Here is a 13,770-nt window from a genome sequence, read left to right as displayed (position 1 = left end):
GAAACCACTTGGTCCTTATAAAGAGTGTGTTTGTAAAGGTGCAGAACTAGCCTGATGTGTTTTTACATGGCAATGGTTCAGATATATCTCTAAAAAAACGTATTTCCTTTCACTGTTTGGATATTGTTCCGTCTCTCCCTTTCTTTACAAGGATTTTGACCATCACTGCCCGTGGGTCAACAATTGCATAGGACGGAGGAACTACCGCTATTTTTTTCTCTTCTTGCTGTCCTTAAGTACGCACATGGTTGGAGTATTCACCTTCGGTCTGATCTTCGTATTAAACCATATGGAAAAGCTGGGAGCAGCTCACACCACCATTACGTATCCTTCTTCTTGGTTTTTGAAGACACAAGGTGACCTTGAGGAAAATGTGAAAGTGTTGATATGAAGACTTGTCTTCCTGGAACTGGTGCAGATTTACTCCTCTCTTGATTCCCATTGCTGTTCCTCTGTAAATGCTTAGTACAATTTTTCCTCTGTACCCATCTGACCTATGTAACCATTGATTATCCCCAAAACGTTAACCAACCTTTTGTCTGTCTCAGCCATTGTGAAGGCAAACCAGCAAAAAGATGCAATGCCTCCCTGTATTTATTTCAAACTGGTGTGAATCTGCGCTGCTGGTACTGTTTGCTGTATTTAAAACAGATAATACAGTAGAGTTCACCCTGGAGGCAGTTCCCCTTTGTGCTACTGTAATACATGAAGCCCTGTCTCTGAGGGGTGCTACTCACACTGATAGTGTAGGGCAGAACAGTCTTTACGAGATGGTTCAAGCAAGAATCAGTAAGTTCACTTTATTTTTGAACCATCTCAAGAATAAGGACCCTGGCTAGGAACAGATAGACTTACGATAAAATTTAATTAGCCTAAATAAAGGTGAGGAACATGCTCCCTATTTCCAAGATTTTTTCTATTTTTCCTCTCCCTGATCTTCATGACATCTTTTTCCTTTCACTCACTCCAGTTTCTTTAACTCCTTGATACAGAATGGCTGTCATGTGTGTGGCTGGGTTATTCTTTATTCCAGTCATTGGTCTCACTGGTTTTCATATTGTTCTAGTGGCCCGAGGGCGCACAACCAATGAACAGGTAAGAAACAATCCTTTCTCTGTGTTTGTTGCTAAAATGTTGATTTGGGAAGGAAGGTCAGCTTGGTTAAATAAAAAAAATAAAAAAAAAACCATATCTTTACAGTAACACTTTGATTGGAGCTTTTGTGGGGATCTAGGAAGGTTGCCTAGTTTTTCATTTTTTTTTCCTGAATGCACTACAAACAAAGGTTTCCCCCTTCTCTTAGCCACAAAGTCTTATTTACCATTTAAAATCTACTTATGGCCTTGAAATAGGTTTTATGTGGTGAGTACCGTCAACCCCAGAAGTTCAAACTTTATGACTCAGACTGAACAAATCATGAGACTGAATGAAAGAAAGGAAAAGATTAAATCATATTTTTGCCCTGTCTCCTGGTATTTTGAACTCCCCCAGCAAACCCACACTGCACATAACAAGGTCTGAGCTAGCTCTTTGTCTTGCTCTCTTTGTCTCTCTTGTTCTTGTGCATACACACACACATGCACAGAGGCCAGTGGACCTAACTTGTTTTCCTTCTCCAAACCAAGTGCCAGCACAGCATCTTGTGCCAAAAAGCCTGTGAAACTTCAGTTCCCTTACAGTTACTCACGTGTATATAACACACAGCCGCTATGTGGGTGATCCAGACCTATACGCATGCACACGTGAATAGCATGAAACAGATGACAGAGATCTAGTCATGAGATTGATAACATGCCCCTGCCACTTGTAAGGGGTAGCTCAGTTACAAAGCGTGATGCTGGGGCATGCAACGTGCCAGTATGCTGCACACAGTACTGTCAGCCTTCTGCCCAAGGCTGATTAATTGTGGATATCCCAATGCTTTACCCTTTTACAGCTCCAAAGTTGTGCTCATACACCTGTTTTTTCTGTTGTTGGATTTTGTTTGTTTGTTTGTTTGGTTGGTTGGTTAACGTTTCCCACCACCACCACCTCCTCCTCACTTTTTTGACTGTTTTCGCACACGTGTTTATGCTGCTCTTGCATCTATGGACTCTCTAGCCCATGCAGAGCAGCGCGCTGTTCTGGCTCTTGCAGGCTGATGAATACTTATGTAGCTTGTCTAGCTGCTGCACAGGCTGTAAGTGTTGAAGACATCTGTCTGAGTCTAGGCCTTTGTAAACTGGGATGAGGTTGTCTCCCATCCCACAATAGACAATAAAAGCTTTTATCCATGAATAGTGTGAGAAGTTAACATAAGCAAAGAATCTGAAGTCATCCTGAATTGTTGCCTAACATGGCCTTTGAACAAAGCCGGCTTACTGTAGCTGTAAATCTTTAAATGCTTTTCTCTGCCCATCTTAGTCTTGATTGGAGTCAGCTGCTCTTCATTCTAAAATTGATTTTGGCCAACTATTAAGTTTGATAGTGCTAACAATAGTGGCATGAAACCCAGGGCATTTTAGCCTTTTAGCCCAAATCATGTTGTCTTAGGCTCATCTCTGTGCAGGGATTAAAATAGCCCTTGAAAATTTTAGGCTGAGGAGGAAGGAGAAATTTAATTTAAAAATATATATCTAATTCTTGTATTTCTGGCTACACTGGCATTTAGATAGGTTGAGAATTTTGCATTTAACTTGATTGAAATAACTATTGGAAAAAGCATCCTAGCTAGCTTTGGTTTCCTGAGCTACCAAACCACTAGAGATTAACTCATCTTCCTGTGCCATTTTCTGAAAATCAAATATAATGTTGTCTTAATTTCTGCCTAGTCATGTGTACCACATAGCTGGAACTAGAGGATGGTTGTTCCCAGCCTTCAGGTGCCTTTCACAGGAGGGTTATCTAAGTCATTAGGACACCAGACCAGGAGTGATAGATAAGAGATCTGCTTTGCCATTGCTTTAAAACATTCAGTTTTCTCCTGCAGTCTTACTATTGATCTGTTTTCTCACACTGTTAGTTATCTGCTGTCAGGTCCCCAGTTAATATATGCTCACCTACACTTGTCCTCTTTTCTGATTACATTTTATAGGCCAGTGATGCAGACATTTGTGGTGTTCTAGTTGTACAGTTTTGGTAGTTGTTCCTTTTGCGGTTTGTAGGTTTTGAGCATTCATAGTAGACAGACTGTGACTTAGGTGTGCATAGTGGCTGAATTTAGATTCTTGTGAGCTTTCTGAATGCCTCTGAAAGTCTTTAATGGAATCAAAACAACCAACATCTGGTTGTAGCCTGGTATTTTTAGTTTCTGAATAGTTAATAAATACCCTTTCTTCTGAGACTGCTTTCTCTCTCTATCTCAAACTACTTTAGAAACCAAATTGATATAATTAGTAATGTAATCTGTGAGTTAGAGAAATTTTATTTCCATGTTGTGTTTGAGAAACTGGACAGAGAGAGATGAAGTTGCCTTGCCAATATCTGGCAGCAAGTCAGTTTAAGCCCAGGAATGAATGTAGATTTGCCAAATGTCCCAGGCCCATGCTTTAGTCATCATGTTACTCTTCCAGCACTCAGAACTTCCAACATTTCTCTCTTGGCCTTTTAAAGAGTTCTATGGAAGATCAAAGAAGCCAGCATAATATATTGCAAAATCATTTAATCGTTGGTATTTTATGTGCAAGTAATTAAAGTGTTTCTGGTACTCTTTAAACTTGGTGCTTGATCAGGACTATGAGTTGATTAAAATGCATTACTTGCAAAAAGCAACAGTAATGCTTTTAACGGCAACCACTATTAATCTCTCTGGCTTTATTGGTATTTATCCCCATATGGTTACTTTCAAGTATCTGCCTGTTGAGTGCAAACCCTGTATAATGCTTGTGAAGCTTTGAATATATCTTGCCAGTCTAATGAGACTTGACTTTTATTAAAGTAGCTAATTTCCAAGCAAGCATTGTAATCACCAGGGAGTTCCTGGCACCCTCCCACATAAGGCAGTGGTTCATACTGATTGCTGCTAGGGATAGGATGCTGTTTTAGTAGAAACATTGATCGCATCCAACATAGAGAATGTAGAATTGACACTCCTTTTTGTCTGGAGGGGACTTGCCAGGGTAGAGGAGTGGAGGTGACCAGGGAAGGAAAGGGACAAAAAAATGAAGTCAGGCTGACAGCAGGCACAACTCTCATGCGGAAACAGCATTGGAAGGTGAACGTGACAGCTTGGAAATATACTGGGATCACAGTGTGTTGGGGAAGGAATCTTTTGTTGGTGTGCATGCTGGCTAGAAGTGGCAATTGCAGGTGGTGTGTTAGAGAAGGAGGGAAAAGGAGCAACATTCGAGGTAAAATGGTCTCCTGTTTGGGAAGGACAGTAGTGTTAGAACAAGGAATACTTGTCCCTGGCTTTCTGAGGGCTGGATGATGAGTATTATTTAACAAGAAGCTTGAGCACTGTCCTGAATATGTTTCCAGGTGACAGGTAAATTTCGAGGGGGAGTGAATCCTTTTACCCGAGGATGCTGTGGAAATGTGGAACATGTGCTCTGCAGCCCTTTGGCTCCCAGGTAAGGGAAATGCTCTCAGCTGGGAATAATGGAGGTGGAGGAGTTGTTGGGACAAAGGGAAAAAACATGCATTGTTGGGCTCACAAGTGAAAGACAATTAATGAAATGACAGGGAAGTAAAGCAAAACTCTCCAGAAGTCTCTGTGGTAGCTGCTTCACTGTTGCATGGCTGTAACCTGTCAAAGCAGTTGCTTTCTTCATGTAATTCATAATCCTCATCCCAGAAATATGTATTTGGAATGAGCAAATCAAATTATATCAAGAGCTGATAGCTTTGTCTCACCAACTTGTTCATCCAGTGAATTTCAGTAACAAATTTCAGTAGGTTAATCTTATTTCCAAAATGACTTTTTGCATTGTCCGAGTATAGGTGAGGGATTCTAGTCTACTAGAAAGAAAGAACGAATCTAAAATTGGCCTTTCCCCTTGAGACTTGAATCTAATTTAAGGCAGCTGTGGTTTTCAATCTCACTGGCACTTTCATTATCATAAAACAGATTTTCAACCAGGTCTACATTATGGACCTTAGGATTTTATTTATGGCTTTCTATTTTTGAGGAAATAGATTTATCCCTTCACATCCTGAAATCAAGATTTTAATGCAATAGATAGATGGAGTATAAATATCCTAGATGCTGAGCTGTCCAGTCTGTATACGTGTTAATTACAAGAAGACTTATTTGAGCTTTTTCAGGGTGCTGAGCAATCCCAGGCACCAATACCACTATGTGTCTTTTTACTTTATTTTATTTTGCTGTGCAACAGATAAGTTCTAAACGTCTGTTACTTGTATTAAAGTGAAGACACTGCTTCTCAAACTTACCAAAACTTAAAAATCGGGTCAAGATATTTTAAGAGAATTCAATATTAGAAGTTGGGATATACTCATGTTAAGAGAGGTGCGTGAGTAATATCATCATTGCTATTCTCAGACTTCTAGCAAGCAGTATTTTTCTGTTTTGGGAAGACCTGTTCAAATTGTCCTGTATATTGTAAGTCACTGAGCCATCATTACCAGAATGTCCTGTTCACTAGATAAAACAGAGAAAGCCTGTGTGTGTATTTTGATATTTGTACATGGTACAACCACTGCCCAACTGCGCTCACAGAATTATAGTCCACGGGAAATAAATTAACTGTCTAAAATCAGCCATTTCCCTTCAGATTTGTTGCTTGCTATAGGCCTGTTTCTTTTTCCTCCATTTATTTGAACACTCTAAACAAGCTACAGAAACAAGTCACAATGTGGTAAGCTAGAACTGACAACACATCATCTTCTCCATGTTAATTCCCCATGTGCTGGGTCTTATTCCCCCAGTCTCCACCTTCCACCGCAGGGAAGCTGTTTCATGTTAACTAGGTAAGCTCTAGTAAATCAATTCCATTGGTGGTAGGCCTCTCTTTCTGTCTTCACATGAACTGTGCAACTGTGTTCTTGTCCATCAGTGCTTCAAAATTTGCTTTTCTCTTTTGTTTTTAATGCATCCTCTCCTTTTGCTCACTAAAAATCTTTTTTATCGCTTTTTAATTATTACCTGGGCTGACATCCATTGAAATAAATGGAGCTTGCGTATGTAGATTCTACCACATCCTTAAATCATCCCCTGGAAGTAGGAAGATTTTCTTGTCTCTATGCCTAGTTGTTAGGTTGTAGTTTACTTTAATGATGACTGTTGAACAATTAATCAGGTATATAGTCGAGCCCAAGAAGAAGCAAGCTGTGAGCGTGAAGCCTCCTTTCCTCAGACCTGATTTATCTGAACGACAAATCACAGTGAAGATCAGTGACAATGGGATCCAAGCCAACCTCAACCGGAGCAAGGTAAGGTAGTCTTCAAGCACTTCTTTTGAAGAGCATGTCTTAAGTGTTATCAAGCCTGGAAATAACTTGATCATTGAAAGTCTTCTTGAGATAATGCATCTCATGGAAAAATTGACGGAGATTAAGCCCTTGTCTTACACTTTATCTTCTGAAAGTAACACAGATTTGATAACAGCAGCTCTTGATCCAGTAACAGCCTTCTGGACATCTTTTGGAAGAGGCTGTTGTTCTTTGCAATAGTTAGTTACTTTATGTCCCAAGACTTTGCACCTCCTGGTGTTCAAATTAATTTTAACTAACTTACCATGTTGTGGGAACCAGGTCAGCTGTTCTGCTTTGAGGAAAGTTACAAACTTCCAGACTGTAGGGAGGTTTGTGGTCCAGTGAAGAATATTGTGTCAGAAGCTGAGTTCTCCACTCTCCTCTTGTTTGTTTGTTTAATTTTTCCTGACATGAAATAGAAATAAGGATTATAAAAAAGTAGTGGATTCATTAGAAGCCACTTTGTAAGATTTTTGTGGTGGACAGTTACTTGCTGAGAGCTACCTGGAAAGTTGCTGGAAAATGCTAGAAAACACAATTGTATTCTACCACATATTAACTAACAACCAGATTTTAGTGGAAGGTGTCCCTGCCCATGGCAGTGTGATTGGAATTAGATGATCTTTAAGGTCCTTTCGAGTCCAAACCATTCTATAATTCTGTGATAACTACATAATTCTATGATTACTGTGATGGTAATGTTATTTAGCGTGCCAAGTAGACTAAGATAATGCATTTAAAATTATACTGACTTGTGATGACAATGCTAATTTCAGGTATGACAGCTCTTGTCTGCAGTGAATGCTCAATTATATTTGTTGTTACAGGTAGTTCTCATTCTTTGGTAACTCCAGCACTCTGACACATGCTGTTATCTAACCAAGTTGCGGTAATGATTGATTCTTTGGTCATTTTCAGTCTAAAATTAGCCTGGAAGGTCTGGAGGATAAAAGTATGGATGTGCAGCCACCTCTCCCACCCAAAGGAGATCAAAGCAAGTACTCTGAGCTAAAAGGGCAGCTGGGAACCAGTGAAGGTATAGTTGCATGGATCAGAGTTTTATTTTTAATAATACGAAAACATTTTAGCCTCTTTAAAAGGCTTGTGGTATTCTTTCAAAACAGTAGTGGGTTATAAGAGTTCTGAGCTAGAGGAATAAACAGCAGGAAGGAGAAAAGTCGACTTGAAGTGGCTCATTCAAGCCTAGGCTGGATATTTCATTTCGGTTTGGAGAGTTTTTAAACCCTTTTAAACTCCTTAATTTTTCAATCAGTTTTAAAATGAAAAATGTCATTTTGAAATAAGGAATCAGAAATATTAACGTGAAATGCTTAGACATTGCAAACAATTACTTCATTTATGAAAAGATTAAATTAAAGCTCTGAGACTATTTAAGAAATCTTTTTCGGACAAAACTATTTGTTGAATTCAACCCAAATAACCAGTAATTTGAAATATGGCAAAATTACTACTCACCAAAATACGTCATTTCACTTTAATGTATTATATTTTCTTCTTCTCTTTAGATTGTTGATCTGGCCACAGGCACTGTTATTTCCTCATGGGGCCCTGTTGATTTTGGTGGAATTATACACAAAAGTACTGCAAGTCTCGTTCTTTCCAGCACAGAGCTCAGTTTGCAGAGGGCCATGGATAGCAAGCACTCAGGGATGATAGTATGCTGTCCATACATTCTAATACTAAATTGTTTGTTGCTTTTCTTCTTCTCCAGAAGGTGGCCTTTCACCCAAATTGATCAGCCCTCCTACACCTGCCATGTACAAGTATCGGCCGGCTTTCAGCAACAATCCCAAAGTCCACTACCATGCTGCAGCTGAGCAGGTGAATGAACTGCAGTAGCCTGGGAGAATCAGTTCCCAATTAATACCAGACAACTTGGAGCTGAGGAAAAATTTACCACAGGGTTTTTGTGAATGTCAAAGCGTAAATACAAATAACAACATTAGGCATTGTTGTGTGATAGTGTAGATTTTCGTTATGCTTCTTTTGGAAACATGTCTGCTTTTGCAGCGTTCCTTTGTTGAGCTTGACACATGTGCCCTGCTGGCAAGCATGCATAGCTGCTTGGCCAGTGTCTCAGCCTGATCCTGAGATGCTGAGAAGTGTCACCTCCCATTGGCTTCTCCTGACATAGACGCCAACTTCCATTTGCTTCAGTGGAAGCTGGGCATGCTTAGCGCTTTTCTGCATCACATCCTTTAGACAACAGACAACATGCTCAGTGATTCCTTAGCATGTCAGCTGGCAAAACATAAAAAACATGTAAGCTTCCCAAGAGATATTTTAGTTACATTAATGGAAAATTCTTCATGTTCGACCTGCTTTAGCACCTTGTGAGAGCGTTTGGATTATATATTGGAGGAAAAAAACTTCCAGCACTTCACATCTTTTCTTCCTATTAAGAAAACCGAGGTCCAGACAGAGAGCCTTTTCCTTGGCATGAATGTTGCCTGTCTTAGAAATTTTGAAACAGTTCACAGTGTTTTCTTTGGAAGAACAGTACAAAACTAAACTCACTGATAATAGGCTTGTTTTTTTCACTTATTTCTCATGAACATGTTGCAAGTTCTCCCTCCAGGACCAGAGAAGAGTGATTTGAAAATCATTGATATAGCTTTCAATATGCATCTAAATCTTTATACATCAGTGAAGATACTCTGAGCACACATAGATACAATATAGATCCAGGATAGGTTCTGATTAAGCCAGGAGACTGGGTGGTGTTATGAATTGAGAACGGAGTACAGCGTCTCCACTCTGAGGGTTGCAGTTTCAATCTCAGCCTAAAAAAGTGCTGTTACTAGAAGCTGACTGGTGTACATTCAAAGAGCTTTGTAGACTTGTGCAATTTTCAAGTAATCACAACTTTCTAGTAGTCAAGTGGGAATATCATAAAAATGAGTTCATTTGGCAATCCGAGAGGATTACATGTATTTGTGTGCCAAACCATATCTAAGTATAACGTACAGAGAGAAAGAGAGTAGTTTGTGTGAGGAATATCATGTTGTCTCATTCCTATCAGTTCTTCAGCCTGTCAATGTAACTCTGCTTTTGAGCAGTGAAAGCTGTTAGGAAAGAGGGATCGGATCACAAGGATAAGTAGCACAAATACACTTACAAGCTACGTCATTTCTTTTTCCTCCTCCTTTACAGGCTGTCACTTGGTCTCCTTTTTCCAGAGAAGGCCAAATTTAGTACCACGCTCTAGAAGACAGTGAGCTGTTTTACATATTTCCCTATCTTCTAGGTTAAAGACCAAAAAATTAAGAAAAAATTGGAATAAAACAGATTTTTGCAAGTTATGCTATTTTGTTAATTTGCCTTTAAAAAATAGATAAAGAACAAAGTGCATTGTCTGCATTTCTGCTTAAATATGTGGCTGATAATCATTCTCTGTAGAGACAGTGCAGCCAATTTATTATGCATTATGGCAAACTCTTCCTTAAAGAAGAAGCAAAAATTATTTGCTTAGCACAGAATGGCCTTTTAAGTGAACAGAACTGCAAGCAATCTTTCACGGAGTGAAAACAAAGGGAAGTTCTATCTGTTTTCAATGCAAGTAAATAAGTTATGGCCTATGTTTCCTTCTCTGAGGTCGCTAATCTCTTCTACACAGGCAGTAAAAAAAAAGAAGATTGCTTCATTTTGTTGTCTAAATCATGGGAAGGAGCCTTTCTACTTTAATTAATCTCAGATGCTTAATTTTGAAGACCTATGACCTGAAATTCAGAATTATTGAACATCATAGCTCTGAGTAAAGTGGTTAAGAGTGTGCTGGTCCCCAGTGTGTTGAAATGAAACCTAAGATATGACTGACTCAGCACTCAAAAGCAGACATCCCTCAACTCATGAGCTATTTCTAGAAAAGTTGAAGCAAAGTGCTTTTCCAAGGGCAGTATTATCTGATTACAATCTGATTTACCTTAACAGAGTTTCAGTTTAGAAGTTTTCTCATTGTGTCTGTGTATTGATTTACTTATTAGTCAATATTATTTAACGCTTACTGTGACTGACTCCTTGCTTCTGAGGTGCTTATCCATATGCTGAGCAGGAGTTAGGAGATTCCTTATAATGAACCTCTGTCATAGCTAGGCCATGAGTCTGCGAGAAGACATTGATGTTTTTTTTTGTCCTGTGCACTCCCATGGAGAGCAAACCTGTACATATGCATTATAGTCTTCTGTTTCTCATACTCACCTCTGTTTTAGATCACCATGCAGGAGGGACACAGTCAAGGAGCTCTGATAGAAGAGGATGGCGGGAGCCTTGACTACCAGTCTGAACCAAGCCTGGACATCCCCAGCTACCGAAAGAGCTCCCTTCACAAGACCTATCAGTCTTCCCCACTCCAGATAGATTCCTTTGCCATCAATTCACGATCCCTGAGCCTGAAATCTGCTGGCAGGAGAGGGACAGACAAAGTGCCCCTTCATCCAATAAAGTCCGAAGGGGCGACTTCCACCCCTTACAAAAGCATCTTTTCTCCCAATTCTCTGTCAAACAGAAATGGGAGTCTTTCATATGACAGTTTGCTAAACCCCATGTCGCCCTCGGGGAGGAAGTGCATCGCCCATTCTGCAGTCAGCTCTGTCGGGTACCACTCACCATATTTATCAGCCAAAATGTGCCATCTACGGGGGAGTGAGCTGCAGCGCCAGCCACCTCAGAGCTTCAGCCCAGTGCTGGGGGGCCCAGCTCCACATCAGCGAGACCCCTCACCAGTCCGCTATGACAACCTTTCCAAAACCATTATGGCATCCATCCAGGAGAGGAAGGAGATGGAAGAGAGGGAGAAGCTCCTCCACTCACACCCTGATTCAGTGTTTGCAGACTCAGGTGTCTATGACACCCCTAGCTCTTACAGCCTTCAGCAAGTCAGCACGCTCTCTGAAGACCCGCGCAGCATGGCGATGAGATATGGATCTAGAGACAATCTGATGGCTGCTACCAGTTTTAGCACAAGGAACCCTATACTGCAGTCCTCAGTGTCTTCACTCTCAAGTGCAATGACAAGAGCACCAAGGACTTCCACAACCTCTCTTCAAGCTGATTTAGCTAATAACAATGTCCAGTCCCATCAAGCACTACAGGGCAGGGTGAGCAATGGCTCCTACAAATCACCAGGCCACCAGGTCCCATCGTCCCCCACAGGGATGCCTAGGTCACCCTCTTATGGAGGCCCGAAAGCTGTCTCGTTTGTAAACACTGTGGAAATTACAGAGGTGCAATCAGTGGGAGCACAAAGGTACGTACTGCTTTTGGAGCTGCTTAGCAATGAGAGCCTGCTTGCAACTGAGCACAGATATTTCCCTGGTGGCATGGCCCAGGTTACGTGTTCACTGTAGGCCAGTGAGGGTGGGACATTTGTGGGTGCTCTTCAGTTCTGTGACACCACAGAGCAACCACATCATGACAAAATGTTTGCACATTTGTTGTAACTTGGACTGAAGGTTAAGTTGTAAAATTCATAGTGGTTTAATGTGTTAGCTGAACTGGATAATTATTTGCAAGATACAGGGCAAATTGTCCCTCCTGTTACACGCAAAAAGTTCTTTTAGTTTGCAGCCTAAATGGAGGCTGGACCCAGCCATTGCCTGGACACAGAAGTAAAGGTAGGATCATGGCATGTGCAAGTGTACCCTACACTAAGGGACACGGCGGCTGAGGCAAGTCCTGGGAATTGTGCTTGTCATAGAGAGCTGCATATTTAGCTGTACTGAGTGCCCCATAATACAGAACTGGTGATAAAAGCAGAGGCCATCTCTCTGTCTTCTTCCTTACTGTAAGAAAGCGGGGAGCAAAGTGGTGTCTGAGCAAGATCTTCAGCTGCAGGTTCTCCTTGCACTATTCCTTCTGGAGACCTTGGAAAGGAAAGTCTGAAAAGCGCCATGTGATCCAGCTGAGGTTGCAGTATTTCAGCCAAGTGAGGCCTGGAGGGCTAATCAGAAATATGTAGGTTTTCTTTGCACCTGGCAATTACTGCACTATGCTGTCCTCTAGTTAAGGTCCCCAGTTTCTCACTCCTGCATTATCCAACATTTTAGGGAAAGTTATTGAAATGTGGGACAACCATTATTGTAGTTCTCCCAGAGTTTAGTGCCAGCAAGTTTTTCCCCGGTGTTTCCAAGTGAATTGTATTCATTGAGATGATTTGTCTACTGATGGAAGAGCTAACACTGAGCAGGCAGACTATTCTCCCCTCCTCACATACATTAAAGAAATTAGTTTATTTCAGTAAAGGAAGACCTGTGGACTTTCTCTTGTCTCTCTGCCCTCTGTTTGAGCTCTGGACACATCAGCTGCTGCTCTAGGAAAGATGCTAATATGAAAAGCGCATTGCATTTTCTCAGTCTCTGTTTCTTGGTTATGCTGTGTCAGCTTGTTGGTCACACTGCTTTTACACTGTGTTTGTTTAAAATGTAGAGCCTGTAAATTTACTCTAGTTCAGCTCTTTGAAATACCAAAAACCACAAAGTCTGGCAGAAGTGCTCTAGCAAATTAAAAATAGCAATTAAAATAGCTACAGATCCCATTAGATGTTAAAGAAAGTTGCAGACATTTGATACCAATGAAGAGGATCTTTTTTACTCAAGTTTTTAAATCAAGTCGAGTATCTAGATTAAATAGCTCAATAAATTTGTCTTTTTTACCTAGTGAAGTAAACCTGCCACAAGTACTCTCTGCTTTGTAAACCTAACACATTTTGGTTTGCAGGCAGGCAGGAAGTATTCCCTTCTAAAAGGTATTTCAGTCCTAGGTCACTGCTGCTGACATGAGCCAGTCTTAAACTTCAGTGAGCCAAACCCAAGCAGACAAACATTCACTATGCAGGAGGAAGATGTGAGAATACAGCAGATCCTACTTGTTCTGGCACTTCCAGAACATACACAAGGTCTTTGGTAGGCTTTTATCCAGTTGCTCGGTGAATCTTGGAGATGAGGCACACTGTTTTAGTGTAATAGTCTAGATTTAAAAGATGTTTTGAGAAAAGCCATTTTGCCTGTACACTCTGGCAGTATGTCTTAAGAAAGGAAATTATTTTAAAGAGTCCATCAGGAATATGGTCTTTAATTACCGGCATCCTATTGTGCTTCCTGACTTGATTCAGTTTGTGTCTTCAGTCATTTAGAAGATCTTCATTTCAGTTTTCCTATGTCTTTCAGAGATGAGCAACATAATTTTAACTTTGAATATTTAACTGGGTAGTGTTTTTTCTGAGTTTTGTATTTCTAACTGTAAGAAAGACACAGTTTGGATTAAAGTCAGCAGTGAAGACAGTTATACCCTCCTGCAGATGCTTGTGCAACTAGTTTGGTTCAACAAAGTATTTAAGCA

The 13,770-nt window shown here is 40.5% G+C and overlaps 1 protein-coding gene and 1 long non-coding RNA gene across 5 annotated transcripts in view; one reads left to right on the top strand and one right to left on the bottom strand.

Annotated features, from left to right (window-relative positions):
- The window catches only part of LOC125182787 (uncharacterized), a 37,329-nt gene that overhangs the window by 11,804 nt on the left and 11,755 nt on the right, over nucleotides 1-13,770 (bottom strand). The window contains exon 3 of the long non-coding RNA XR_010825578.1: nucleotides 6,677-6,819. This is a non-coding gene — a long non-coding RNA (uncharacterized lncRNA). The remainder of the gene's footprint in view (nucleotides 1-6,676; nucleotides 6,820-13,770) is intronic.
- The window catches only part of ZDHHC8 (zinc finger DHHC-type palmitoyltransferase 8), a 114,513-nt gene that overhangs the window by 94,084 nt on the left and 6,659 nt on the right, over nucleotides 1-13,770 (top strand). For 3 of the 4 annotated variants that reach the window (XM_048063888.2, XM_013173511.3, XM_066979127.1), the window contains exons 4-11: nucleotides 152-324; nucleotides 993-1,095; nucleotides 4,459-4,550; nucleotides 5,869-5,910; nucleotides 6,240-6,372; nucleotides 7,333-7,450; nucleotides 8,147-8,256; nucleotides 10,644-11,680. In XM_048063888.2, the coding sequence (XP_047919845.1) occupies nucleotides 152-324; nucleotides 993-1,095; nucleotides 4,459-4,550; nucleotides 5,869-5,910; nucleotides 6,240-6,372; nucleotides 7,333-7,450; nucleotides 8,147-8,256; nucleotides 10,644-11,680 (1,808 nt within the window). The remainder of the gene's footprint in view (nucleotides 1-151; nucleotides 325-992; nucleotides 1,096-4,458; nucleotides 4,551-5,868; nucleotides 5,911-6,239; nucleotides 6,373-7,332; nucleotides 7,451-8,146; nucleotides 8,257-10,643; nucleotides 11,681-13,770) is intronic. The other variant, XM_048063889.2, reaches the window with a different exon arrangement.

The sequence above is a fragment of the Anser cygnoides genome, chromosome 17 (assembly GCF_040182565.1).
Source record: "Anser cygnoides isolate HZ-2024a breed goose chromosome 17, Taihu_goose_T2T_genome, whole genome shotgun sequence".
Taxonomy (NCBI): Eukaryota; Metazoa; Chordata; class Aves; order Anseriformes; family Anatidae; genus Anser; species Anser cygnoides.
This window is presented reverse-complemented; position numbering and strand designations above follow the sequence as displayed.